The sequence below is a fragment of the Molothrus aeneus genome, unplaced genomic scaffold (assembly GCF_037042795.1).
Source record: "Molothrus aeneus isolate 106 unplaced genomic scaffold, BPBGC_Maene_1.0 scaffold_35, whole genome shotgun sequence".
NCBI classification, from domain to species: Eukaryota; Metazoa; Chordata; class Aves; order Passeriformes; family Icteridae; genus Molothrus; species Molothrus aeneus.
The window spans coordinates 515,104-542,103 of NW_027099016.1; the positions used below are offsets into that span (position 1 = coordinate 515,104).

At 53.4% G+C, this 27,000-nt stretch overlaps 3 protein-coding genes across 6 annotated transcripts in view; 2 read left to right on the top strand and 1 right to left on the bottom strand.

Annotated features, from left to right (window-relative positions):
- LOC136570621 (uncharacterized) overlaps positions 1-13,698 on the top strand; it is an 86,780-nt gene extending 73,082 nt beyond the window's left edge. The window contains 1 exon segment of the mRNA XM_066571070.1: positions 13,520-13,698. Within this exon segment, the coding sequence (XP_066427167.1) occupies positions 13,520-13,698 (179 nt within the window).
- LOC136570542 (serine/threonine-protein kinase PAK 3-like) lies at positions 3,155-12,497 on the bottom strand. Its single transcript, XM_066571019.1, has 10 exons — positions 12,421-12,497; positions 9,470-9,651; positions 8,739-8,802; positions 7,876-7,924; positions 6,724-6,833; positions 5,849-5,966; positions 5,356-5,455; positions 4,736-4,932; positions 3,691-3,828; positions 3,155-3,244 (listed from the first exon to the last, which is right to left on the bottom strand). Exons 1-10 carry the CDS (start codon positions 12,495-12,497, stop codon positions 3,155-3,157), a joined length of 1,125 nt encoding a protein of 374 aa, XP_066427116.1.
- Positions 13,699-14,477: 779 nt separating the features above from the next.
- Positions 14,478-22,571, top strand: LOC136570655 (zinc finger protein 436-like). Of its 4 annotated transcripts, XM_066571116.1 has the most exons (4): positions 14,478-14,493; positions 15,327-15,446; positions 21,205-22,123; positions 22,319-22,571. In XM_066571116.1, the coding sequence occupies exons 3-4, from the start codon at positions 21,219-21,221 to the stop codon at positions 22,554-22,556; spliced, it is 1,143 nt and encodes a 380-aa protein (XP_066427213.1). In that variant the 5' UTR covers positions 14,478-14,493; positions 15,327-15,446; positions 21,205-21,218; the 3' UTR covers positions 22,557-22,571. The 4 variants fall into 4 exon arrangements, with proteins under 4 accessions (XP_066427213.1, XP_066427216.1, XP_066427215.1 ...); XM_066571119.1 differs by lacking the exons at positions 14,478-14,493; positions 15,327-15,446 and adding an exon at positions 19,794-20,044; XM_066571118.1 differs by lacking the exons at positions 14,478-14,493; positions 15,327-15,446 and adding an exon at positions 20,813-20,974.
- The last annotated feature ends 4,429 nt before the right edge of the window (positions 22,572-27,000 follow it).

Consider the following 27,000-nt stretch of genomic DNA (forward strand, 5'->3'; position numbering starts at 1 on the left):
CCATGGAGCACAAGATGGAGGGAGCCAGATGGTTTTTCCCACCCTTTCTCTTCTTCATCCCACAATCCTTTTTGTTCCCCCAAAGACCCCTTCCTGTCCCTAGACTCCTCCCAACTTCCTTCCACCCCTCCTCCCTTTGTAGTAAACCCCATAAGTTTGGGAAAAGCACCATGGAGAATACGAACTATAGGAATGCTGAAACAGCAAAAGAAAATTCCTGTTTCCCTGTCCTCCGCCCTTAACCTATCTCTGTAACCCTATAAGGCAATGTCATGTTAACCCCTTACCATTGGTCAAGCTTGGATCCTTTCCAACCCTATAAAAGAAGCATACTGTACCCCATTAGTTGGAAGAAGAAGAGCAGAGACCCTTCATGGACCTCCCCAAATAAAGCCATCTTCGTGGAACAGCCTGAGCCTTCTCCTGCTCCTCTCTCTCCATCTGCTGCAGCCTCAAGGCTGGGGCACCACTACCTAGCAAGCAAAGCTGAAATCCTGAGAGCTTGCTAATGGCTATAGAGCTGATAATCACCATGCTTGCTAGATGGTAGCCCCGCGGCGTTGGCATGAGCGAGCGAGCTTCGGGCACCCGGTCCCTACCCAGGGACTGAGCTCCTGAGCCCTATTGCTCTGCATTATGATAAGGCCGATCAGAGGCTTTATCACTGGGCTGGGTTGGCAGCCCCTCCTCATGTGGGATCTCTGGGGCTTTTCCTCCCCATTAGATTCCTGCACCTTGGAGCCGTTCCAAATGGCCTCTTCCACGAGGTTCTGTGGCAGGGCTTTGTTCTCCCTGGTCTCTGTCCACAGCTCAGTGCCTGGGGGAGGAAGGACAAGGAGAGGAAGAGACAGGGAGAAGGGAAAAGGAAAAGGCAGAAGGAGAGGAAGGAAGAAGAAGGAACAAAGGAGGAAGGAAATGGGAAAGGAACGTTGATGGATGTAGGACAGAATGAGGAGAGGAAGGAGGGCAGAGAAGGAGAAGATGGGATTTGCCTCCATGCCAGAGGGAAGGGGAAGGAGATCCCCCCAGTCCATCCCTGGCAGGATGGCGTTGGCAGTGAGGCTGTCCTGCAGCGATGCTGGGCTGGGAGATGGAGCAGCAGGGAGGGGAAAGGGGCAGTGATTCCTCCTGCCCTGCCTGGCTGTCCCAGTCTGGAGCGTCCTGGCGCTGCCGAGGCCCTTGGAGCGTCCGGCACTCAGGAGCCTGGAGCTCACGGCTGCTTTATAAAGCTGACAAAGTCGGCAGGATGGGTCTGGGTATGATCTGCAGCAAACTGGGTTTATTGGTACAGGAACAGGGGACAGAGCTGAATAGGGTCCAGGGACAGAGACAGAGTGCCAGCTGAGGGCACAGGGGGTTTTTATATGGGGTAGTGAGGATGGAGCTGAGGGTCAGGGTCCAATGGATATGGGGGAAAATGTGCAAAGGAGGGGTTAAGGGTCAGGACAGCTAATAGGGAAACAGGGGCAGAGGAATGCAGTATACTAGGGCCAATGGAGGGACAGAGAGGGAGAACATTCTAGGGACTAACCAGAGATGGGTAATAGGGGTGAACTAGGATAATTAGCCAATGGGCCAATGGGGTAACATAACTTTACATAAATCAGCATGTGCCTGAGCAAGCTCCTCACCATAACCTTGAAATCTATTCTTCTTCTTTGGGACCAGTCCTCCACAGGTGTGGAATTTAGACTCTGATATTATGCCTCTGGGCTTCCACATCAGTGTAGTATCCTATTCTTTGCAGCCTCCTTCTCTTCCACACAGACCAAGTTTAGGATTGAGAGATTCTGGCTTGGGGGAGTAACAAGGTGTGAGCACCTTGGGTTTTGTGATAAAGGAACCTCACTCTTTAGAATTTTTAAGAGTTTTACAAGGGATAATTAAAGACAAATCAATAACAGCCCTGGGTGCTTGGTGATGGCCAGAGGCACACTGGTTAACCAAGGCAACTCTTCTTGTCTACTTTTTCCATTGTGTTATTCAAATACATATTCATAATGATTACACATATTCAAACATTTCTTTGAACACATTTACATGTTCCAGGAATTCTTTAGGTTGGTTTGACCCCCAACTCGCCTTTTTAGAGCACGTGCAGGAATCGTGGATTGCTGTTTTGAGGGTTGTGTGTCACTGCCTCACAAGGGCCCCTGGTCTGTGGTTTCAGCAGGTGACAGTTATTGACAGTGGAAGGGTCAGTGGCAGGGGCCTCATCACATCACTTCCATAGATGTTATCTGACCACGCAGAGGGTTTTAGCTACTTCCACAAGTCCTTTAAGCCAACATTAGCTATTTCACAAATATCTCTGAGTGCTTCTCATTGTTGTCAGTTAGTCAGAAAAAAAAAGCATTAGTTCTTATTTAACAACTATGGCTACTTCTGCAAAAGTTAACATTATAATGCACCACCCATAGCATCCACTTTAATATTTTGCAAAAGCCAAAACTATAATGTATGTTTTTCACACTGTCCACAAGCTAAAATATCATCCATAAATGATGTTCTGAGGATATGAGCTACACAGGGGCCAGGGCATTGGCCACAAAAAGTTGACAAATTGTACTATAGCAAAAGCAGTTAAAAGTGATTACAAACTGTACTATATCAAACTCGTTGTGATTAAGAATATTTTGCAGAAGTCAATACCTAATAGCAAAAGGCAACACTACCTAGTTATTTATAACAAACCCAGGGCAGGTTTTTCCCTTGCATGGAGCACCTGGGCCTTCCCCAGGCCCCTTCTGCCCTCCTGCAGAGCCGGTGGCATTTTCCAGCACACACAGTTTGTAACCAAGAGCCGGGTGCAGCCGAGAAGGCTCCAAGCGCCTCCTTCCAGGCTGACTCTGCAGGTGCCGAGGCTGCTCTAGGCTCTGCCAGGGCTCTGCTGGGGCTCAGCTCTGGGCCAGGCTGGGCCCGCTCTCCCCTCACATTGCTCCGGGCAGCTGAGTCACGGCGGGAGAGGGAAGGGACACGTCAAGGGAGTTGAGGTTTAAGAGAGTTTTTATTCAAAAAACTGCCATAACAAACAGGCTGCTCTAACTACCATAACTAACTAGCAATGCTAACTACCCTAACTAACTGCCAGTGCTAACTACCATGACTAACTAGTTGTCCTAACTACTGTAAGAAGAAGCTGTCCTCAAGTCCTTCATCTGCTCTGCTGCTCCCTCAGTTGCTTTGCTGCAGCGATCAGAGGGGTCAGGCTGGAGAGAGGCTTGGCTGATGATAAAAATGGGTGCTGTCCAAAGGATAAAAAATAAAGAAATTAACTGTTACTTTCCAGAGTCAAGTTCCTCACAGGCTCTGTTGCAACAGGACAAAGGGAAATGGTTTGAAAATCGAGGGAAGCAGGCTCAGATTAGATCTAAGGAAGAATTTTTTAACCAGGAGAGTGGGGAAACACTGACAGGAGGTGCCCAGAGATGTGGGAGGTGCCTCCTGCCTGGAAACATCCAAGCTCAGGTGAGGCAGGGCTCTGAGCCCCCTGAGCTGCTTGAAGATGTCCCTGCTCGCTGTGGGGCACCAGGTCCAGATGAGCTCGAAAGGAGCCTGCCAGGCCACAGCAGGCGAGGATTCTGCTCGCTCTGCGCGTGGAACGCAGCGAGACTGGAGACTATCGGAGGGGGCCCCACAAGAAAACCCCTCCCTGGCGCTGCTGCTTCCCCTGCAGCCCTTGGCTCTCACCTGCAGCAGCTCCTGGGCAGCCCAGCGCCGCTCCTCGTCCGGCTCCAGGCTGCACTCGAGGAAGTCCCGCAGCAGAGCCGACAGGCGCCGGGGCTCCTGCAGCTGCGGGGTCCCGTTCTGCCGGATCAGAGCGCGAGCCTGCAGGGAAAGCAAACTCAGCGCTCTGCCAGCTTCCTTCACACCCACACGGGCTCACATCCACCCCGGGGCCTCAGCCCCAGCGCCAGGGGCACTTTCCTCCCTGCCAGAGATGCTGCTCAGAGCTCATTTTGCTATGCCAAGCAAAAAACCCAAACCCTGCGGCTGCCACAGCCACTGCAACATCCAAATGATCTCGCCTTGAGAGCCAGTTTCATTGGCTGGCTTTGTTAGTAGGAACCTCCATCAGAAATAGCCCATTTTGCTTCTCCAAATATGGACACCAGCTTTACAGGCCATTTTCCAGATTCAGTGTGGTCTGCCTGTGTTATTTCAGAGGATTCTTCCATCAAGCGCATCTCTGCAGTGCCACTGACACTCAAGTAAATGCATTCCTGATGCCCCATCCCAGAAACTGCCAGGCAAGAAACAGGAGGTTTGTGATGCTGAAAGCTCAGGCTTTGTGACACGGAAAAAGTAGCTTGGACTAGGAAAGAAATACATTAGACTATGAGGATGTTAAACCATCATCTTCATGTTTTCAACAAGTTTCCCAGTGAGAAGAATCAGGGGAGATCATCTTGCAAAATGTCTTTTAGAAACTCCTGCAGAAATCTTGTTGGGTTTGGGGCTGGGATTTGCAGATGGTGTGGGGTTTTCTTGCAAGATAACATTAGAGCTGATGCATTTGCTTCATATTTCCAGGTCATCCTCACAGCTAGAAGAGCTGCAACAATGAAAAGCCCAAAGCAAATTGTTGCTGGAGACTGCAGAACATTCATCTGTGTGGAGGCACAAGTCCTCTGGGAATTCCCTTCCCATGTGCAGAAACCTCCAGCTGCTGCTCCCAGTGCAGGGTCCCCCTGTGCTCGCAGCCTCTGCAGCCCCTGGAGAATTTGCCTCTTACCATGGCCGCCGTTTCCCTGAAGTAAGGAGGTTCTCCTTCCACCATCTCGATGGTCACAATGCCGAAGGACCAGATGTCCACCTTGGGGCCATAAGGAGATCTGGTCACAACTTCTGGGGCCATCCAGTGAGCAGTGCCCACCATGGAGCTGCGCTGGTCCTGCTCAGGGCTGAGCTGAGCGCAGAGGCCAAAATCAGCTGAGGACAGAAACAAACCCTGTCAAAGGCAGCTGCAATGAGGAAACCAAGCACAAAGATTCCCCACGCTCAGTCTGAGAATGCAGTAGTGAAGTCAGCTGAAAAAGTCCTTAGGGCTGTAGCCAAGGAAAGGAAAGATGGAACTGGGTCCTTCAAGAAACCCTCAGCTTTCCTGCAGTGGCTTTTACTGATTCCCTTGGAGCTTTAGATTCCCACTGCTGCCCCTCTGGAAGGGCCATGGCCAGAGCAAAGGCACTGCTGGCCCCCTGCTCCTCTCCTGAGCTCTCTGCTGGGGCAGCTGCTCTCAGCTGGCAGCAGGGGCCGGGCAGTGCCCCCAGCAGCCCTTGTGGGGCTCTGGCCCTCCCTGGGAAGCAGCCCCAGCCCCGCAGCCCAGGAGCGCCGTGCCTGGCCAGGAACACCCACCCAGCCTGACAGAGCCATCCATGCCCAGGAGGATGTTGGAGCTCTTCAGATCCCTGTGGATCACCCGGTTGGAATGGAGGAAATCCAGGCCCTGCAGACACTGAGAGAGAACAAGAAACATGAGGGCAAAAACCAATGGCTGGAATATATCACACCAGAAAGGACAGCTCAGAATTCTGCCAGCAGCAGCTTTGCTGTGACAGGCCAGGAGTGCAGTGCACACAAGCTCCAGGCAAAGGGCTCAAGGCAAAGCTGAGAACAGCAAATCAAATCCAAAGCACACAGAAAGTACCACAACAGCAGGAGAGAGAACAAGAACAGAGTAGAAGTGCAGTGATGCTGGCAGGCCGTTCACTGCAGAGGCTCTTTCTTCTCCAGCTCATAAAAACAACTCAGAAACAAAGCCCTGAACATGGAGCCACTCCTGTTCTCACGCCCTGTTTGGAAGGACCATCGTGTCCCAGCCATGGGAGTGACAAGCAGGATCCCTCACCTCCCGACTGACAGCTGCCATCTCTCCTTCAGCCATGCGTGTCTGTCTGACAACGTCCCGCAAAGTTCCTCCATCCATGTATTCCATCACCAGCCAGAGATCTCCATCCACAAGGAAGCTGGAAGAGGAAAGCAATGGCATGGAGATGAAAGTGCAGAGCTCAATTCCCCCATGGAAAAGCCTGGAGTGGAGTTTTGTTTCCAGGTCACTTGTCAGTGAGGACAGAATCAGATGGAGAGACATTCCTGCCAGGCTGCACAGCCCTTGGAATCTGCACAGTCTAAAGGGGAAGGAGACACCTGTGAGAAAGGAGAGGCCTTGGATGGCAAGCAGGTGAAAAATGCAGTTTAGCAACAGCCCAGATCAATGTGGAACCACAACCCTTGGCCCCAGCTGGTTCAGCTTCTGAACTCATCAGTTCCACCATTCCCTCCAGAACAAGGCAACACAACTGCCAGGGTTATCCAGGGGAGGAGGCCGTGCAGCACTTGGGACAAAAGCAGTCAGAAAACCTTTCAGAAAGTCCCTTCAGAAACAGGCAAGGCCAGTGAAAAATGGGCAAATGAGGCATTTCTGGAAACAAGAACCCGATCTTCCTGGCATCTGTAGCAATGGAAAAGGGCTGGGAAGAAGAAGCCAAGGGAAATAATTTCTGCTGTGGTTTATCAGCACTTGCTGAGAGACACAGCAAACGGGGTCAACTTGAAGGAAAAACCAAAGCAAAGCAACAAAAGCACGTGGAGGGAGTGAACTGCCAGGCTGTTGGTTTGGGAAGATGTGGCTGGGTCAGGCATTTTCAAACCAGGCTACAGACTCCGGATGCCAGGAAAGGTTAACGCAGGGCCCGGGCTTGGGATCAGAGCTGAATCACTCACCTGTCCAAAGAGTTGACAATGTTGGGGTTCTTCTTGTCGTTCAGGAGCAGGATCTCATTCACAGCTCGTTCCCTGTTCTGCCCTCTGAGACTCATTTTCTTGATGGCCACCTGAAGGGACATTGCAGCCTTTAACTGGAGGAGTCTGTGGCAGGAGGCCACAGCAAACACGGAGCGAGTCTTTGTGGAGCAACGGAGCCGGGCTGTGCCAAACTGCCTTGGGATGGGACACCAGAGCTCAGCAAGGGCCATTCCCACAGCCCATTGCTCTGCCAGCTGGGGGCTGCTTACAGGACACATGGCCAGAGACATTTGGCCTTGCAAGCTCTGCAGAAATGGTCCCTCAGCTGTCAGCCTCAAAGCTCTAACAACATTCTCTGCACCTACAGTCTTCTCAAATGGCCTCAACACTCTTATTATTATTATAATTCAAACCCATTTTGCAAGCAGGAGGTAATTCTGGTTCTCTGAAAACAAAGCAGAACAGCCAGGAACCCTTTAGCAATTCTATGGGATTTGGTCATGATTTCAGATGCAACTGCTCTGTTTGGGATTGCACAACAAAGCAGACACGCACACCCATTGCTCAGGTGATCCCTGTCACAGGCTGTCACTGACACCAGACCCAAACACAACTGCAGGATTAGGAGAGAGCTTTGCTCTGGACATTCGTCTTCTCATTTCTCTCCCTCACTCTCTGTGAACAGCTGAAGTAGGACTAAAACCCCAAATTGAGCCCAAGCAGGATCTCTCCCTAATTAGGCCTTGATGTATCCTTTGAAAATGAAAGGCAGGATGGAAATTATATTGTTATAGTTTAGCTAAGAATAGCTAAATAGTGTTCCTGTCTGAGGTTGGGATGAAGATAAATTGGGCCTCAGTCTCCAGCAGCTGATGCATTCACACTTTTAGATATGAAGGCCAAGCCAGCGTGTCCTGCTCTGACAGACACCGCTGCCCTCCTTGCATTCCTTTGGCGCTTCAGAAGGACCAAGTCTGTCCCAGCTGTGCTCTGCAGGCTGACACTGCTCTGCCTTCAGAGGAGCAGCCTGGGCAGGAAAGCTCTGCTGGCCCCCAAAGCTGCAGCCACAGCTCCCAGCAGAGGGGAAAGCCCTGGAGAGCTGCCAGGCGTGCTGGGTGTGTTGGCACTGACCTCTCCTCCAGTGGCCCTGTCGAGTCCTTTATAAACAGTTCCAAAAGCCCTGGAGACAAAACAGCAGAGAAGAAAGAAGCAGCGCTTTAGGCCCTGGCAGGGAAAGCCAGCCCAGACAGGAGATCTCTGCTGCCTGCAGCGTTCACAAACACCTGGGTGCATCGACCCTTCCAACAACAGCACAGCAGCCACCAGCCCTCTGCCATGCAAGGTGTGCAGGAGAAAACTGAGACCCAACATGAAGGAATTGGCCTGGAGCAAATCCCAAATATCCACCCTGAATTGCTTTAGTTCAAAACCTGAGGTGAGAGATGGCTGTCTAAAGAACTGGAAAAGAATGCATTTCATCCTTTTCCATTTCCTGCCTAAGACCTGCAGGTTCCATAAGGGCCCTGCCATCAGGCAGGTGATGCTTTTTCCCCTCAGAGTGCATCAGCTCTGTGTCTGTTACTGAATGGATGGGGTCTGCTACCTGTGCTAGAATAGAGCACTTATTAGTTCCTCTCTGGTTTCTGTTTCTAAACCATTAGGTTGATAATCCTGACCAGTGGATATTTTTTGAAGCAAAATACTTGAACGAAATCTTCTTGAGAACTATTTTCTGACAGTCACCAGATGGTGAGTTGCTCTTTTAGGCAATCCAGTTCCAGGTCCTGCTCCTTGCTGCATGCAGGACACTGCCAGCCTCAGGGGCCTTTGACGGCGCCTTCTGACCACAGTTATCAATTCTGATCAGGACTGAGAGATAGCAGGATGGTAGCCCAGTGTCTGAAGGTGTTTGGAGCTCTCCTGACTTCTCACTTGATCCTGCACCAGCACAACACCCGGCCCTGCTTGTGCAGCAGCAGCTGCCGTGCACTTACCCTTGGCCAATCTGCTCCACTTCCAGGTATTTCTCGGCAGGCTCCTCCTCGCTCACGGTGTTCCCTGAAAGAAACCACGTGGAAGACGCTCCCTCCCAGAGTGAGACCCCCCCTTGCAGCAGAGCCACAACCAGCCCCACTCCCTGGGGCCGTGAGCCCCTTGGTGTCAGCTGGGGAAGGACAATCAATGGCTCGGTGACATTCAGCTGCAGAGCAACACTGGGTGCAGCTGATGCCCAGACACACACACAGCACCTGCTCAGGCACCGAGGAACAGAGCAGACGTACTCAGCTGCATCAGGCACCACTCCCCTCTCCCCTCTGGCTGCCCGGCTGTGCTGCTGTCAGAATGTTCAGCCCAGGATCCCACAGCGGAGGGAGGTTCATTGTCCTCTTCCCAAGCAGAGGGAGCTTCTCCATCCTCTTCCCAAAATGCTGCAGCTTCTCCATCCTCTTCCAAACACACTGCAGGTTTGTCATCATCTTTCCAAGACAGGGGATGTTTGCTGTCCACTTCCCATGCTGGGGGATGTTCACTCTCCTCTTCCCATGCCACAGGATATCCTCCATCCTCATCCCACACTGGGAGATGTCCATTGTCCTCATCCCACTCCGTGGGAGCTTGGCCACTCTGGTCCCACACCAGGGGACATCCACCGTCCTTGTCCCAGGCCGGGAGATGTCCCCTGTCCTTGTCCCACCCCGCGGGAGCCTCGCCGTTGCATTCCCACCCCGCGGGATGTTCACCCTCGTCTCCCAGAGCAGCGGGAAGTTCACTGTCATCTCCCGGCACTGAGGGATGTTCACCATCGTCCCCCAGAGCAGCGGGAAGCTCACTGCTGTCTTCTTCCTCTTGGGCCTCCTCTTTGGAAGCAGAGGGAGCCCCAGGAGGTGCTGGTGCTGCTTTTGTGCCCTGTGGACAGACGGCAGTGTGAGGGACGGGAAATTCTATCTCAGTTATCACCTTATTTATCCTCAGCTGCACATCCAGCTGCACTAAGCAGAAATTGGGTTTAGAGCTGTTCCAACTAACAATGGGCTAAAGTCGACATTGCCACTTATTGTTGGAAATTCCATATTCCACCATGGCTAAAGCCAGCAAGCAATCCTCTGCCTGCAAAACCAGACCTGCAGCTCTTCAAAAGCTCTTCAGCAGAAAAGGAGAAAACTGATGGGAATTCCTTTGCTGCTGCTGCTGCAAAGACACTGACACGAATTTTCCTTCAGCCTCCCAGGCTGGCCCTCGACTGCCACATGCCGAGCTCACAACTTGCTGCACAATTCCAAACACCAAAGGTTCCTTTCCCACTCACCGAAGGAGGAGCTGCTCGGAATCCAGACAGGAGGTGCCCTGCAATGGGAGAGGGAACATGAACCAGATGCTGTTAGGAGAAAAACTGCCAGTGCTGGGAAATGCCACGGAGCAAGGCAACCCCAAGAGAGCATTTTGCTTTCACTGCATCCCTCCAGGAGCCACAGTCCCTTCCCACAGCAAGCAAGAGAACAAGCACAAAACACTGGGCTGGGTCAGTTCTTGGCTGGAGCAGCAAAGGGAGGGAGTTCCAGGCTCTGCTGGCACAGACTCCCTGCTTGAGGGAACAGAACCCCCCAGGGCTCATTGCAGATGCTGTGCATGCCCCGCTGGCTGCAGACACTCCCTTTTTCAGCTGCAGCTGCTGGCAGGAGCTCTCCCAAAGCAATGGTGTCTTCATGGCCATTTGGTTCCAAAGTCAACTCAGCTCCAGAGGAAGAACAGAAAGCACACAGCAAGCCCAAAGCCACAGATGCTGTACCGAGGGAAAACCTCAACTTACGTGCCAAGTGGGTTAAAAAATACCCCGAATAAGCCACAGAGTACAGAGTGCAAACTGCAGCAGCCACGTGCTGGATCATTTTGGCTGCGCTGCACACGCCTGCAGCCTGTAGCCCTGCAAGCACAGAAGGACAGGGCTGGGCTGGCTGCTGAGAATGCCTCGGGCAGGAGGATCCTCCGGCAGCGAGCCCAGAGCCACTCTGGGCACTGAGGCCTCCGTGTCCCACAGCAACGGGAACATCACGGGGATGTGGCGCTGTTCCTGTGACATCCCAGCAGCAGCTCACGCAGAAACCACCTGGAAGGTTCTCCTGTGTCACAAAGGAGCACAAAGAACCCTCCCAGGGCACAGCCCATGGCCCAAAGGATGCAAGAAGAACTTGGAAAATGCAGCAAACAAGGACACCCCATAGCCCAGCCTGAACACTGAGGAGGAACAAGGACGGGACCAAAGCAAAGGAAACGTGACCTTTAGTCACTGATACTTCTGACTAAAAGCAGCAAGCCTTGTTCCATCTGAGATCTTTGTTCTAGTTCTAAAAACAAGCAAGGTTCTCCACTCTAAATACACAGAAGGCAGGAACTGGGGAGGAGGTGGGATTAGGAAGGAGGAGGAGGAGGAGGAGGGAGAGAGGAAAAGGAGGAGCAGGAAGAGGAGGAGCAGGAGCAGGAACAGGAGGAACAGGAGGTTCCAGTGCCCCCTGTGGCCGCAGCCACGGGACCATCGCCCCCACCTCGTCTTGCAGGTGAGCGGGGAGGGGGGAGCTCGTCCCAAATCTATCCAGGAGTCCCTGAGAGGGTTTTTTATTGGGGTGTGTTTGGAGCTCGCAGATTGTGGAATTGACCCCAAATATCATCTGGTGTCTCTGGGAGGTTTTGTTTTCTCTGTGTGTGTAGGTTTGGATCTTGCAGGACCCCAAAGCTGAGCCCCTTGGGGGGATCTTTGGGGGCCCACGTGGCTATTGCCCAGTATGGGCAGGGGAGGACATTGGTCCTGGGGACTGCCGGGAGAGCAGAGGAGGGGAACCCCTGGGACCCCCAGAGTGGGGAGAGCAGAGAGGGGCGATCCCAGAGCTGGGGGACCCCGGCAGACTGGAAAGGGGGGGAGCCTGGAGAGGAGGGACCCCTGGGATCCCTGGGATCTCAGAGCAGAGCATCAGGGGAGAAGAGCCCCCATGGACCCCCAAAAGCCCCTGAATCATCCCTGAGCAGGACGCTGGAGAATGGAGAACCCCTGGAACCATTGGACTCCCATGATCCTAAGGAAAGGAAACCTCTGGAACCCCAAAAGTGGAGAGATCAGCAATAGGGAGCTGCTGGGAGAGTTTTTTCGGGCTGAATCTTGACATTGTGGGGATTTTCATGGACAGAAGAGTCCTGCTGACTTCTAGAGATGGACCTGGCCAGGAGGAGCCTCTACTCCAAGGCGCTCCCACCTTGGTTTCCCCAAACCAGGGTCTGTCATTCCCAAGCTGTGGCTGGATGGAGGAGGACGAAAAGGCCCAGAGATCCCTCACGAGGAGGGGCTGCAAACCCAGCCCAGGGAGGTGTGAGGAGGAAAGAGCCCCCCTGAGCCAGGAAGGCAGCCTGAGATCCAGCCAGAGCTCAGAGCTGGTGGAGAAGCCTCATGGCAGGGAGAAGCCCCACAAGTGCTTGTAATGTGGGAAGGGTTTCAGCTACAGCTCCACCCTGATGGAACACCTGAACATCCACCCTGGGGAGAGGCCCTGGGAGTGTGGGGAATGTGGGAAGAGCTTCAGTGGGACCTCTGACCTGAGCAAGCACCACAAGATCCACACTGGGGAATGGCCCTAGGACTGCTTGGAATGTCAGAAGAGCTTCAAGTGGGATTCAGAGATCGTCACTCACCAGCACTTCCACACCAGGGAGAGGCCCTGCGAGTGTCCCGAGTGTGGGAAGAGCTTCGTGTGCTGCTGCAGCTCCATTCCCGATGGGAGGATCCATGCTGGATGATCCCCAGCGACCCCCGTTGGGCAGAGCCCTGGTGACCCCTGTTCTGGGTGATCCCTGTTGGGTGGGGGGAAGGTGTTGGAGAGATTTCTTTCCCTTCTCCTTGTGGTGCTGTGATTTGGTTGGTAATAAATTCCCTCCCTGTGTCCAGGGCAGGTCAGTTGTGCCCGTGCTGGATTTGCTGAGGGATCTCTCCCGGTCCTTGTACTCACCCACGTCATTGTCAAAGTGCATGAACAGTTGCCGGTTGTAGATGAACCTTACCTGTCCCCTGTTCCTGTACCAATAAACCCAGTTTGCTGAGATCATACCCAGACCCATCCTGCCGACTTTGTCAGCTTTATAAAGCAGCCGTGAGCTCCGGGCTCCTGAGTGCCAGACGCTCCAAGGGCCTCGGCAGCGCCAGGACGCTCCAGACTGGGACAGCCAGGCAGGGGAGGAGGAATCACTGCCCCTTTCCCCTCCCTGCTGCTCCATCTCCCAGCCCAGCATCGCTGCAGGACAGCCTCACTGCCAACGCCATCCTGCCAGGGATGGACTGAGGGGATCTCCTTCCCCTTCCCTCTGCCATGGAGGCAAATCCCATCTTCTCCTTGTCCACCCTCCTTCTTCTCCTCATTCTGTCCTACATCCATCTATGTTCCTTTCCCATCTCCTTCCTCTCCTCCTGCCTTTTCCTTTTACCTTCTCCCTGTCTCTTACTCTCCTTATCCTTCCTCCCCCAGGCACTGAGCTGTGGACAGAGACCAGGGAGAACAAAGCCCTGCCACAGAACCTCGTGGAAGAGGCCATTTGGAACGGCTCCACCGCGCAGGAATCCAATGGGGAGGAAAAGCCCCAGAGATCCCACACGAGGAGGGGCTGCAAACCCAGCCTGGGGAGCTGTGAGGAGGTAAAAGCCTCCCTGTGCCTGGAAGGGTGTGGGGAATGTGAGAAGAGCTTCAGGCAGAGCTCAGCCTATTCCTGGCGCCTCCAAAAACGGTGGTGCCAGATGCAGAGATCCATGGGGCTGCAGAGATCCCCCTGCAGATCCATGGGGATGCAGAGATCCCCCTGCAGCCCCCGGAGCAGCCACGCTGGAGCACGGGGATGCCTGAGAGGAGGCTGTGACCCCGTGGCCAGAGGGGCCCCGCTGGAGCAGCCTGTCCTGGCAGGACTGACCCCGGGGCACAGTGACCCACGCTGCAGCACTTGGAGGGGGGCTGTGCCCCGTGAGATGGACTCAGCTTGGAGAAGTTCCTGGAGAAGTCTCCGGTGGGAGAGAGCCCAGGGTGCAGCAGGGGAACGACTCCTGTCCCTGAGCAGAGGGAGAAGCCCCGGGGCATGAAGTGAGCACGGCCCCATTCCCTGTCTCCGGCACTGCCGGGGTAGGAGGTGCAGCTGGAAGGAGGGAGGCGTGGGGGAAGGCTGGATTTAAGGCTCTTCACTTACTTCTCATTATCCTGCTCTAAGATTTTGGAGTTTTCTGTCAGAAATCTCTCCCCTCGCCCACTCATCCACAGGGTTGGGGCAGTTTTCCCTTTTTGGGGGAAATCAAAGCGATTCCTTTATGCTCCTAATTAGAGGTAGCAGTAGTGAGGCTCCGGGGCTTCCCGCTGACCGGAGCCACCGAAGCCGCAGTGCTTCGGGAAAGCCATGGAGGGAGCTGCGGAGAAGTTTGTTTGTGTTTTCAGCTCAATCCCCCTCGGGCTCAGGCCCGGGCCCGTTCCAGGGCTGTTCCTCATCTCCGGCTCTGCCCTCACGCAGCCCGGGGGTCCCTGAGAGCGCGGGGCGAGGCTGTGCCGTGTGCAGAGCCCGCCCCTGGCTGCGATTGGGCGACGGTGCCGTCAGTCGTGGTTCTGGCGCGCTGATTGGTGGGAGCGGGGCGGAGCAGGGCTCCGGTGGCGGCCTGAGGGCGGCCGTGGCTCGGCAGCGGCGCCATTGGCGGAGCGTCTGTGCGGGCCCGGGAGCGGCGGCAGCGGCCGGAGCGCGGTGAGGCGGCGGCGGAGCTGGGAGGCGCGCTGGGTTGTGCGGGGGCTCGGGGCTCGCTGCGGGTCTCGGGGGCGGCAGGGGGCTCAGGCGGGTTCGTTGTGCCGTGTCCGGCGCGTGTTGCCGCTGGCGTGAGGGCGCTGCGGGAGCGGCTGCCCGCGGTCTCCTTGCGGCCGCTGCCTCGGCAGGAGCCGCTGCCGGAGCAGCGCTGGCTCGGCCCGGTTGCTGTGGCTGGGACAGAGGCGGCTGCCCCGTGCCCGGGGCTGTGCGGGGAAATTCACGTGGCCGGAGGTTTCTGTGTCCCGAGGAGACAGAGGAGTCCTGTACAAGTGACTTTATTGCTGAGCAGAGGGAGAGGCCGTGGGGCATTTGCCTTGCGCTCTCTGCCATTGTTGTAGTTCGCAGTCTCCTTTTTATCCTCATTTTCCCGGCCTCATCTCCCTTTCCCTTTGCCCACTGGCTGAGGTACTTGCAAGGTTCAGACCTCCCGATCCGCCAACTGCATGTCCTCGTTAATGTGCACCTCCACTTTTGTAGAACAGCCGATATTCATGGCTGTGTTAAGTCTTTGTTCTTTTGGAAGTTCAGGAATTTAGCGTGACTTTCTGTGAGCAGCAGTCCATGTTAATTAGTAACATTTTTTGATACAGATGGTTTCTCCCTTCCTTGTCTACGAGTCCCTGACCCAATCTCCAGGCCGATTCACTCAGTGAATTACTTTCTTTTCTTTTCTTTTCTTTTCTTTTCTTTTCTTTTCTTTTCTTTTCTTTTCTTTTCTTTTCTTTTCTTTTCTTTTTTCCTTACTGAATCTCTTGTGGTTTTGGGATTGTTCTCAGTGCCCTCATTCCCTGTCCTTCTGTAGCCGTTTCTGGATCAGGAGGCCTGGCTGCCACCTGCATCCCCTCGCTCAGCTGCTGAATGAGCTGCACTCTCAAGGTGTGGAGCATGGTAAAAAGGTGAGAGTTGCTGTAGCGCATAAGAGGAGAAACAGCATTCGTTTAACCCATGGTCTGCCAGAGATCCACAAAACCGTGTCCCATTCCCATCCTTTCCACGTTTGGACTGGTACATGAGCTGCTTTCTTGTTTCCGTTGGTTTTTTTTCCCACCACTTTTCCTTTGTCATCTATTTGCCAACAACAGATTGGCAAATAGAGTTTGAGTTATTTCATTTTTCACAAACTCCTCTTTTTTCGGCTAAAAGGTAATCTGATCCCATCCAATGGTGAGGTGTTGTGTTCCTCATTTCAGTGGATTGGTCAGCAGGAAGGTCAGGAGCTGGAGCTGTCTGGTTGGTTATTCCCAGGGCAGCTTGTAATCTAATGATGCCATTGAAATGAGAAATGGGTTCTGTGGCTCCTGACATGAATTGGTTTGGGTTCCCAGGGGCTGGTGCATGGTGTTGTAGGATTTGTTCTGGTGGCCGTTCATCTTTTCCCCATTTTTGGCCGCGCTCTCCAGCAAGGACTGCATCAATTGACTGCTTTTCTCTACTTAAATTATCAAATACTTGGATTCCCAACTGATTTCCCTGAACTTGTGGTAGCAAGAACATTTCAGTGCTCTAATACACCCTATATAACACAGACAGTGACAGCACATGTTGGAGTGGGCAGAGGGATGATTGCCCCCATTTATTTATAGTGAAGTTTTCCCAACATTCTCCATTTGCTGTTTCCCTGTGCAGCTTCGCCCGTTTCTGTTGCAGGGTCAGATATCCTCACCCTGGGCTCTGCCTTGAGCTGTGCAAATTCCATCAGTGCAAGCAGGCAGAGCTTGGGGTGAGGGCAGAGGGAATCAGCCCAACTCCTGCCCCAGGCAAGAGACCCAGGTACATTGTCCAGGCTTTGCCCAGCAGGGTTCATTTGCATTTCTAAAGCTCCTCTCCAGGCTGCCTGGAATGAAGTTTCTCTTCCAGAGCATGACTCATATGCGCCCCACCCCAAAAGCCAGGGTTTGGGGTATTTTTAATTTTTGGGGTTTTTTTTGAAGAGTGTTCTATTAACGGTTTGTGAGTTAAAGGGTCACCTTTAAAGCTCTTCTAAACGCAGCCTGGAGGTAAACACCAGAAAACGCGGGCCAAAATTTTGCCATCTCCACCAGCCAGGCAAACACACACTGAAAAAGAATCCAAAGCAATAAAGATATTTTCTACTTCTTCTGCCGAGAATAAAAACTGATTCTCACCCCCAAACCTAACTGACAATATGAAAGTAGGATTATTTAGAAAAAACATTCTCATGATGTAATCTTATTCCAGGCAGCCCAGAGTGTGGGTGTGAGTGAGCCCCAGAGTGGAATTGTGCCGTGGTGCTCCCCAGCAGCTGTGGCAGTGCAGGCCCAGCCAGCGCTGAAGCTGCAGCAGTGGCAGCAAGGCTTGGCCGCAGTGGCTGGAGGTGCCAGAGGAGGGTGGCCAGGATTTCCGAGGGTTTGAGCAGAGGATCTGTGGGCAGGCCCAGGGGCTTGGCCCGCTGTGGAGCCCTGGCTGCTGCTGCGTTGCCTTCAGGGCAGGCTCAGTGGCGGCTCCCATGGTCCTGCTGCAGGCGGGAAGTGCAAATCTCCGGGGCTTCAGAGCCCCTGAGGCCAGGCTGAGGGGTCCCCCCGTGTTCAGCTGTGCTGGCGGCTGTTTCTGGCCTCAGGGACACTTGGCATGGGCCCCTTGGCCACCAGTGGTGCTGCTTTGCGCTCCTTAGGCAGGAGCCGATGTCCTGGCTGGGTGTTGGCAACAGCAAAGTCCCAGGGCAGGCTCTGTGCCAGCCCAGCTTCCTGTGGGAGAGATTTCACAAGAGACAGGATTCTGGCCACAGACTGCCTTAAATGTACATCCCTTATCTCCACCCTGCACTAGGTGGACAGTTACCAGGGTAAGGAATTCCAGACATCAATTCCAAGGGAGGTAATTGAATATCTGCCCTGGGTCTGGTTCTTCTTCTTGCCATAGCCAATGGCAAAAGCTGTACCCACGGCATCTTGGTTTTTATCACCAGCTTCCAAAAGTGTTTCTTTATTTCTCCTGACCTGAGCTCAGGGGGTGCCAGGGGTTATGAAGGTCCCATTGTATTCCTAAAGTTGCCATAACCCCCTGAAGGATCTTTTGAGTAAAATTAGTTCTTCTTTCTGAGTCTATTGCTTCCACAATCCCTTCTCTATTAAATAATTATTTCAGAAATACCCTAATAAGTGATGCAGAATGCTTAAGCAGTAAGAATTGCTTTTGCCCCCTGTTAGGTGCCATGGTGTCAGCAGAAGATATTGAAGCCTTCCTGCTCAGGGCATTTCAGTGCCAGGCTCTTACAAGCACCCACAGCTCCGCGGGTTGAGCTGAGCATGGGGCGGTGACCTGCGCTTTGTCTGATTCCCCTTCCTTCCCTCCCCTGGAACAGGCTGTTGCTTTTAGACACCACTTGTCCTGGTTGCTTCAGAGTACTTTGGAGAGGCTCCATGTCTAATTTTCCCTATTTCCCTGGGGCTGCCCACACTTCAGGGTTCACTTCAGCATAGGCCTGGCCAGACATTTGACACAGAGGTACAACAGAACTGGCCTCTGTATCACCTTTTATAATATTAAGTTGCGTTCCAAATTTAGGGATCAAATCCCTTCCCAGTAAATCATGATAGCAATTAGGAGCAAATAAAACTTCATGCATTTCAAATCCATCTCCCAGATCTACTAATAGTGGTTGAATAAAACCATACATCTTTCCCACTTATGCCATGAATAATCAAAGACATTTTTGGCATTTCTCCCTCCCTTAGGTCTAAGATTCAGAGTGGATTGAGAGGCCCCTGTGTCCATCAGGAGAGGCCTCCTCTCAATGCAGACCCACCTGAATGTTCTCAAGGGCTCCAGTGTGGAGGGTCCCTGGTGTGATGGGAGCTGTGACAGCCCTGCCAATCCATGTCCATCAAGGGGTGGACTTGCTGGTCCTGAGGGTGCTGCTGTCTGTGCTTGCAGTGTCCTTGTGCCCTGCAGCTGGAGCCCTGATTCCTTGCCAGGGGCTGTTTGGGTGGGCTGTCCCCTGCCGAGGAGGGCAATGCCTCTGCCGGGTGCTTGTGGCCGAGCCCGTGCCCTGGGTGCTGGGGCCCCCTTGGGCCCTGGGGTTGATCCTTCAGGGGCTGTAGGAGCTCTGCCCTGGCCTTTGCCTTCAGCTTGGCCTTTTGCTGCTCCCTTCTTGCATTCACCTGCTGGGCCTTTGTGCCCAAGTGCTGCAGGGCCTTCTTCTGCCCCTCCTGCAGCCCCCCTCAGTGTCTGTGGGTGTTTGTCTTGCTTTACAAGACAGGTGTCTGCTTGGGAAGGCAGAAAAAGGCTCTCTTGGAATGGAGAATGCAAGCCCCCTCCCTCTTAATTTTTACAATAGTGAAATCAAGGGTCTCTCAGGCAAAGCTATGGGAATAGGAATACCATTTTTTTACTAGTGTGTATAATAAAGCAAACAAACAACACCAGCTCCGGCAGTGACAACAAACAGAGCCCGGAGCCAGTCCCGGCCTTTCAGCTGCGGCGCTTTCCCCTTGGGTGCAGTTCCGGGCACGGCCGGCAGGGGCGCTGGTGGCTCCCGCGGGGCAGGGCAGCGCATCCCTGCCATGGGAACCTCTCTTAACGGAAATAGAGCAATCCCTTCATCTAACTCTGTCACTTTTTTACCTTCCATAGCCTTTCTCCTGTGTTTTGAGAAAGAATTTGGAGAGGGCTGCCTTTTAACTGAGCTCCTAGTGGTTAGATTAGGCGCTTCCTGTAGAGAGAGAGTTTCCCTGAATAGCCAGAGCTGTGGTTACCAAGGGGATGTAACTCAGAGCAGGTCGGTTTCAGGGGAGGATATCCCGCCGAGGCTCGGTGGGAGTGTGGGCAGGGTCTGCTGCCGGAATCGCCAGAGGGGGATCTTCCCATGGAGACCAAACCGGAGCATGGCAGCCCCCACATGGCTTATGGCGGCTGATCCGGCAGCTCCCGGCAGAGAAAAGGCAGGTGGGAGACCCCGGCAGCAGCAGCGGCGGTGCCCAGCGCAGCTGGCACGGGCAGGGCAGCCGGGGATGGGATGGCTGGGACCCGCCCTCGGTGCGGTCGGCGCGGTGACCTCGGCCCACGCAGCAAGACAGAGCAACCCCATCTTCCCCAGCATGGCCGGCAGAGCGGCCGCGGGCCGGGCAGGGGGAGCAGGGCACACAAATTCACCGCCAGCGCCGGGGCAGGTGGAGCTGCCCTGGGCAGTGAGCCCGCACCTGGGATGGAAACCGGGGCAGGCGGAGCTGAGGCGGGCAGCGAGCCGGGACCCGGGACAGGCGCCACGGCCGCGAACGGAGGGGGCAAGAGCTGCAGAGGATCCCACTCTCTTTCTGACTTTTCCTCTTGTTTCCCTCCCTTTCATTTCCCCTTTTTCTTTTCCTGTTTTGTCTAGGGGGTTTCTCATACTTTAAAGATTTTTATTCCCCTAAAATCTCCTGTCTAACATATGGCATATTCTCTTTCTTCTAGATTAAACGGGGTTTTTTTGCAAATAAATTCAGAACCTAACAAATCTAAACTTCTGCTTGGATACTTTGATAGGGTCGATGAGGTAACTCACGACCTCCTAATGTTGTTTTTCTCATCACCTTTTTATTATACTTTGGCAAATTAAGCATCTTTCAGTTACTTGTTTTGCTACTCCAAAAATCCCAGTGCACCCATAGTTCCTTAGAAGATGATCACACAAAGCTTGATTACCCCAGTGGGTTTTCTGATGCATGTCTTCTAATATTTTCCTAGTAAGCACATTTTACTAAGTAATTGTCTTCCATCAAGAAGTTTCCATTTCCCTGATTTATCTTGTTCACTTCCTGTCTTGTTTCATTCTTTTTTCTTGGCTTCCCTAAACATTGGAATTTCCAGTTTTTCCTCGTTTGGAGTTAATATTAACATAACTCACTCAGCTCCATTTTCTGCTGCATCCTTAGCTTTGTGATGTGCCCCCAGTTTGCCCAGTTTGCCTCTCCTTTGGCCCGGGCCGGGTTCCCCCCACCCGCAGCGGCTGAGAGCAGCCGAGAGCCCCGCGCTGCCCATCCCGACCTGTCCCGGCTCCATCGCCGCTGCTGCCGCGGGCTGCGAGGGCTGCGGGAACGGGCACCGAGGGTGTGGCTGCTGCTGGGGGAGGAGGAGGAGGCAGGGAAGGGCAGGGATGAAGGGGGAAAAGGAGGTGGGGTTAGGGGGGAGGAGCAGGGGGAGGAGGGATGGAAGAGGAGGGATGAAGGCGGAGAGGGAGCAGTGATGGAAGGAGGAGAAGGAGGTGGGGTTGGCGAGGAGGAGGAGGAGAAGGGATGGAAGGGGAGGGATGGAAGAGGAGAAGGAGGTGGGGATGACACAGAGGAGCGGGAGAGGGATGGAAGAGGAGGAGCGGGAGGAAGAGGAGGGACAAAGGTGGATCAAGGATGAGCTGAAGGAGCCACGCTCGAGCCCTGCCTGAATTCGCAGCCCCCACCTGTGGGATCATCGCCCCCCCATCGCGCCGGTGAGCGGGGAGGGGGAGCTGGGCCCGGATATCCCTGGGGGTCCCTGGCTTGGGGTTTTTGGGGAATGTTTGGAGAATGAAGAAGTCCAAGGCTGAGCAGAAAAGGCCCCTTGGGGGGACATCGGGGGGGTGCCGGTGCCATCCTGCCGGCGATGCCCTCGGGGGATCTCCTTGCCCTTGTCTGTAGCATGGAGGCAAATCCCATGCTGTCCTTGTCCTTCCTCCCCCAGAGCAGGAGCTGAGCATGGAGAGCAGGGAGGACAAATCCCCGCAGCAGAACCTGGTGGCAGAGGCCATTTTGAGCGACTCCACGGCGCAGGAAGCCAACGGGGAGGAAAAGCCCCAGAGCTGCCGCACGAGGAGGGGCTGCAAACGCAGATGGCGGGGATGTGAGGGGGAAAGAGCCAGCCTGGGCTGGGAAGGCGGCCGGAGATGGAGCCAGAGCTCGGAGCTGGTGCTCCATGAGCAGCTCCATGATGGGGAGAAGCCCCACACGTGTGTGGAGTGTGGGAAGAGCTTCAGGTGGAACTGCGACCTGATTGTGCACCAGAGGATCCACACTGGGGAACGGCCCTACGAGTGTGGGGAATGTGGGAAGAGCTTTAGCCGGAGCTCCAGCCTAATCAGGCACCAGAGGACCCACACTGGAGAGAAGCCCTACGAGTGTGGGGAGTGTGGGAAGAGCTTCAGGTGGAACTGCGACCTGATTGTGCACAAGAGGAGCCACACTGGGGAACGGCCCTACAAGTGTGGGGAGTGTGGGAAGAGCTTCAAGTGGAGCTGCGACCTGATCAACCACCAGAGGAGCCACTCTGGGGAAAGGCCCTATGTGTGTGGGGAGTGTGGGCAGAACTTCAGCCGGAGCTGCCACCTAATCCAGCATCAGGTGATCCACACTCGGGAGAGGCCCTTCGAGTGTTCCGTGTGTGGGAAGAGATTTCAGACCAGCTTCCGTCTCCTCCGGCACTTTCAGAGTCACACAGAGGAGAGGCCCTTCCGCTGCCCCGAGTGTGGGAAGGGATTCAAGCACAACTCCACTCTTGTCAAGCACCGGCGCATCCACACAGGGGAGAGGCCCTACGAGTGTCCCCAGTGTGGGAAGAGCTTCTCACAGAGCTCTAACTTGACCAGACACCAACGGAGGCACCGGTAAGGGAAGCCCTGCGAGTGCCCCGAGTGTGGGAAGAGCTTTGTGCACTGCTCCAGCTCCATCCCCCACTGGAGGAGGCACTTTGGGCACAGCCCTGGTCACGCACATTCCCTGTGATCCATGTTAGGAACACACCTGGCTGCTTCTACTTTTCGTTTCGCATTAATTTTTTTATCCTCTCCCTCTCTCTGCAGTCCAAAATCCAAGGAGGATGGATCTGTCACCTCAAATCCCAGTGAAAACAGCTCAATCTTACCCCAAAAGGGCTCAAACCCACCTCAAAAAACTCAACCCCACACCAAACTCACTCGATTCCACAGCCACCAGGCTGAGATGGGGTTGGGAGGTGATTTAGAGTCATGGGATCTCAATGAGTGGTGGGATGGGGATCGTGTGGGGCTGGGTGTGTGGGATGTATTTGATAGCAAATAAAACTCTCAGACTTACTGATTTCTCTCCCGTTCATGTTCAGTCCATTGCAGTTCTGTTTGCAGAGTGCCACCTTCTCAGCTCACTGTCTTTGTGTCCCCTTTTCTCTCCTGCCTCTCTTTGCCTGCTCTGTTTCTCTCTCAGTGTCTCCCTTGACCCAGGCACCACCAGAGACCCTCCCTATATTTAATTGCATCAGGGACCACCAAATACTCTCCCCTGATTTAATTGACCCCATCCCTGATTTAATTGACCTCTACCCTGTTTTAATTGATCCCTCTGCTACCAAAGATCTTCCCCTGATTTAAGTGACCCCTGTCCTGATTTAACTGCCCCCTTCCCTGATTTAATTGACCCTGCATTGATTTAATTGACCCCTCTGTCCCCACAGACCCTCCCCTGATTATTTATTATTTTATTTCCCAATTTTTATTTTAATTCCCAGTCCCAGGAGCTGAAGTCCTGAAGGCTGGCAGGGAAATGTCTCTGTAGGATTTTGCTCCATTTGCCTTCATGGGCGGGAACATCTTTTCCTGGCTGGGAGCTGGGATTTCAGACTTTTGGAATGTGTGCAGGGCAATATGGACTGGGATCAAATATGGACTGGGATCAAATATGGACTGGGATCAAGTAGGGACTGGGATCAAATAGGGACTGGGATCAATTATTCACTGGGATCAAATATGAACTGGGATCAGATAGGAACTCAGATCAAACATGGACTGGATCAACTATGACTGGCGTCAAATACGGACTGGGATCAAATACTGACCGGGATCAAATATTGACTGGGATTGTACAGATTGGGATAAACTAGACTGAGATTATTTAGACTAGGATCAAATATGAACTGGGATAAAATATGGACTGAGATGCTATGGGTTGGGTCAAATGGATTGGGACCATACAGACTGGGATAAACTGGACTGGGATCAAATATGGACTGAGATCAAATAGGGACTAGGATCAAATATGGACTGGGATCAAATGTGGACTGGGATAATCCTGACTGGGATAAAGTGGACAGAGATTATATGGACTGGGGTCAAATATGGACTGGGATTAAATATGGATTAGGATCAAATATGGACTGGGATTGTACAGACTGGGATAAACTGGACTGAGATTATTTAGACTAGGATCAAATATGGACTGGGATCAACTGTTGACTGAGATCCTACAGAGTGGGATAAACTGGACTGAGCTTATATAGACTGGGATCAAATATGGCCTGAGATCAAATATGAATTAGGATAAAAAATGGACTGGGATCAAATATGGACTAAAATCAACTATGGACTGGGATAAACGGGACTGAGATTATATAGACTGGGATCAAATATGGGCTAGAATGAAATATGGGCTGGGATCAAATATGCATTAAGATCTGCTATGGACTGGGCTCAAATATGGACTGGGCTCAAATATGGACTGCGATCAAGTGTGGACTGGGATCAAATGGATTTGGATCAAATATGGACTGGGATCAAATCGTTTGGGATTAAATAGGGGCTGGGATCAAATATGTACTGGGATCATCCTGACTGGGATAAACTGGACTGAGATTATATAGACTGGGATCAGATATGGACTGGGATCTACAGTGGACTGGGATCAAATATGGACTAAAATCAACTATGGACTGGGATCAAATCAGGACTGGGATCAAATCAGGACTGGGATAAACTTTGGACTGGGATCAAATATGGCCTGGGATTAAATATGGACTGGGATCAAATATGGATTGGGATCAAATGGACTGGGTTCCTACAGACTGGGATAAACTGGACTGAGATTATTTAGACTAGGATCAAATATGGACTAAGATCAACTATGGACTGGGATTAAATATGGACTGGGATCAAATAGGGAGTGGGATCAAATATGGACTGGGACCATCCGGACCAGGATGGCTGAACCAGTTCTCCCCGTTGTCCCTAGCATAGACCTAGGCACTCCCAGTATGATCCCAGTCTCTCCCAGCAGGGCCCCAGTCACTCCCACTTGCCCCCAGCGTGTTCCCAGTTCCCCCAGCACATTTCCAGTCGCTCCCAGTCTGGTCCCAGTCCCACAGCCTTGGGACCCTCCCAGTATATCCCAGTTGCGCTGAACATTCTGGCAGTTGTTGCCAGGCACTCCCAGTCACCTCAGTGTTGTTCATGTGCCGCCAGTTGTCTCCCAGTTGCTCCCAGTTCCTCTAATTAAGTCCCCAGTTGGCTCCCAGCATGGGCCTGGTAGCTCCCAGTAACCCCCAGTCAGGGTCCAATCAGACCCACTCTAATCCCAGTATGAGTGTAGCCACTCCCAGTATGATCCCAGTCACTTGCAGTCTAATCCCAGTTGCTCCCAGACACTCCCAGTACAACTCCAGTGCCTCCAGTGTGATCCCAGTTGCTCCCTGTCAATGCCAGCATGACCCCAGTAGCCTCCAGTATAATCCCAGTGATTCCCTGTCTCTCCCAGTTTATCCCAGTTGCTTCCAGTTTGTTCCCAGTCACTCCCACCTCTTCTCAGTTTATTTCAGCACCATCCCAGTTACTCCCAGTCAATGCCAGCATGATTCCAGTCACCCTCAGAGTGATCCCAGTTGCTCCCAGCATGGGCCCAGCTGTTCCCAGTGTGCTTCCATTACTCCACTGTGGTTACAGACACTCCCAGTATGGTCCCAGTTGAACCCAGTTGCCCCTGCTATAGTCTCAATCACTCCCCATATGGTCCCAGTCCCTCTCAGTATGATGCCACTTGCTCCCGGTTGCCCCCAGCATGGTCCCGGTTGTTCCCTGTGTGATTCCAGTTAGCCCAGTGTGGTTCCAGACACTCCCAGTATATCCCAGTTGCCCCCAGAATGTCTGTAGTCATTTCCAGACACTGCCAGTGGCCCCAGTAAGGTGTTAGTTCTCCCAGTATGATCCCCCAGTCATGCCCAGTATATCCCAGTTGCCTTCAGCAGGCATCCAGTCCTTCCGAGCTGCTCCAATTGGCTTGCAGCATGATCCCAGTTTCCCTCAGTATGGAATATTAATTCCAGTATTTTCAGGTGGGACGTGCCTGGCCCCGTCTGACCCTTGCTGCTGGGCCAAAGGCGGCAGCTGTGATGTTTCACCTCAGAGATACCTTTGGCCGGCTGGGTGCTGCAGCTGGGCACTCGGAACAAATCCAGGCATAGTAGGAACTCAGTTTACCTCTGGTGGAAAAGGTTCAGGCGATGGTGAAGAGAAAGGAGAGGATTCTATCGTAGAGTTTTAATCCAGAGTTTTATTCCAGGATGACAGACCTCTGAATCTTGTAACAGCTCCCAATAGAATCCAGACCGCATGGTCCCGTCTCTTTTAAAGCCCGGGGACAGGGGGAGGGGAAGGGACAGGTAAGAGCCAACCAGGTGGGAGAAGGGGAAGGCTCAAGGGATAAAGGCGCTTGGACAGGCCAATGAGCCCGGACTTGAGGGGCATCTTTTGAACTTCTGCCAACCACATGACGCCCTTGCTGGAATGTTAAGATTGATGGGCAGCTCTAAGCAAGAGGGAAAAGGGGAAAGGAAAGGTTGGCACATCTGAGGGGTTGGGATAAGTGAAACAGGAAATGGCATCACACTGCAACACCTCAGTTGCTCCCAGTAGCCCAAAGTGTGATCCCAGTCACTTCTTTTCAACCCCAAATATGATCCCAGTAAGCTACACTGTGATCCCAGTCACATGCCAGCCTGCCCAGCGTGGTCCCAGTATAATCCAAGTTGCTTTCAATCTCTCCCAGTATGGTCCCAGCTGCCTCCAGCATGGTCCCAGTTGCTTCCTAGATCAGCCCAGTCAGTCCCAGTATGAGCCCATTTGCTTGCAGCAGGCTCCCAGTTGCTCCCAGTCTTGCCCAGTATGGAGGATGATGTGCATGGTATGTTCCCAGTCACTCTCAGTTAGTCCCAGTATTAGTCCAGTCACTCCCAGTATGATCCAAATATGGCCCCAGTGTGCTCCCAGTCACTGCCAGAACAAACCAGTTTTGCTCTACATGGTTTCAGTTGCTCTCTTTCACCCTCAATCCCACTCACTCCCAGTATCTCCCAGGGTACCCCAGTTCCCTCCAGCATCTTTCCAGTTCCTTCCGGTATGATCCCATTTGCTCACAAGCACTCCCAGTCAGCCTCAGTGTAGTGGAACTCACTGCCACTACAGTCCCAGTCACTCCCAGTGCAATCCCAGTGCAGCCCAGTCCCTGGCAGTGCTGCCACTGCTGGGATCCCCCAGCCCTGTGTGCGTTCCCCCCTGGCGGATGTGCCGAGAGGAGCCCCAAGGGCTGGCAGTGGCCAGGCAGGGTCCCCAGCAAGGCCAAGTTTGGATGTGCAGCCCCCAGTTTGCCCAGTTTGCCTCTCCTTTGGCCCAGGCCGGGTTCCCCCTGCCCGCAGCGGCTGGGAGCAGCCGAGAGCCCCGCGCTGCCCATCCCGACCTGTCCCGGC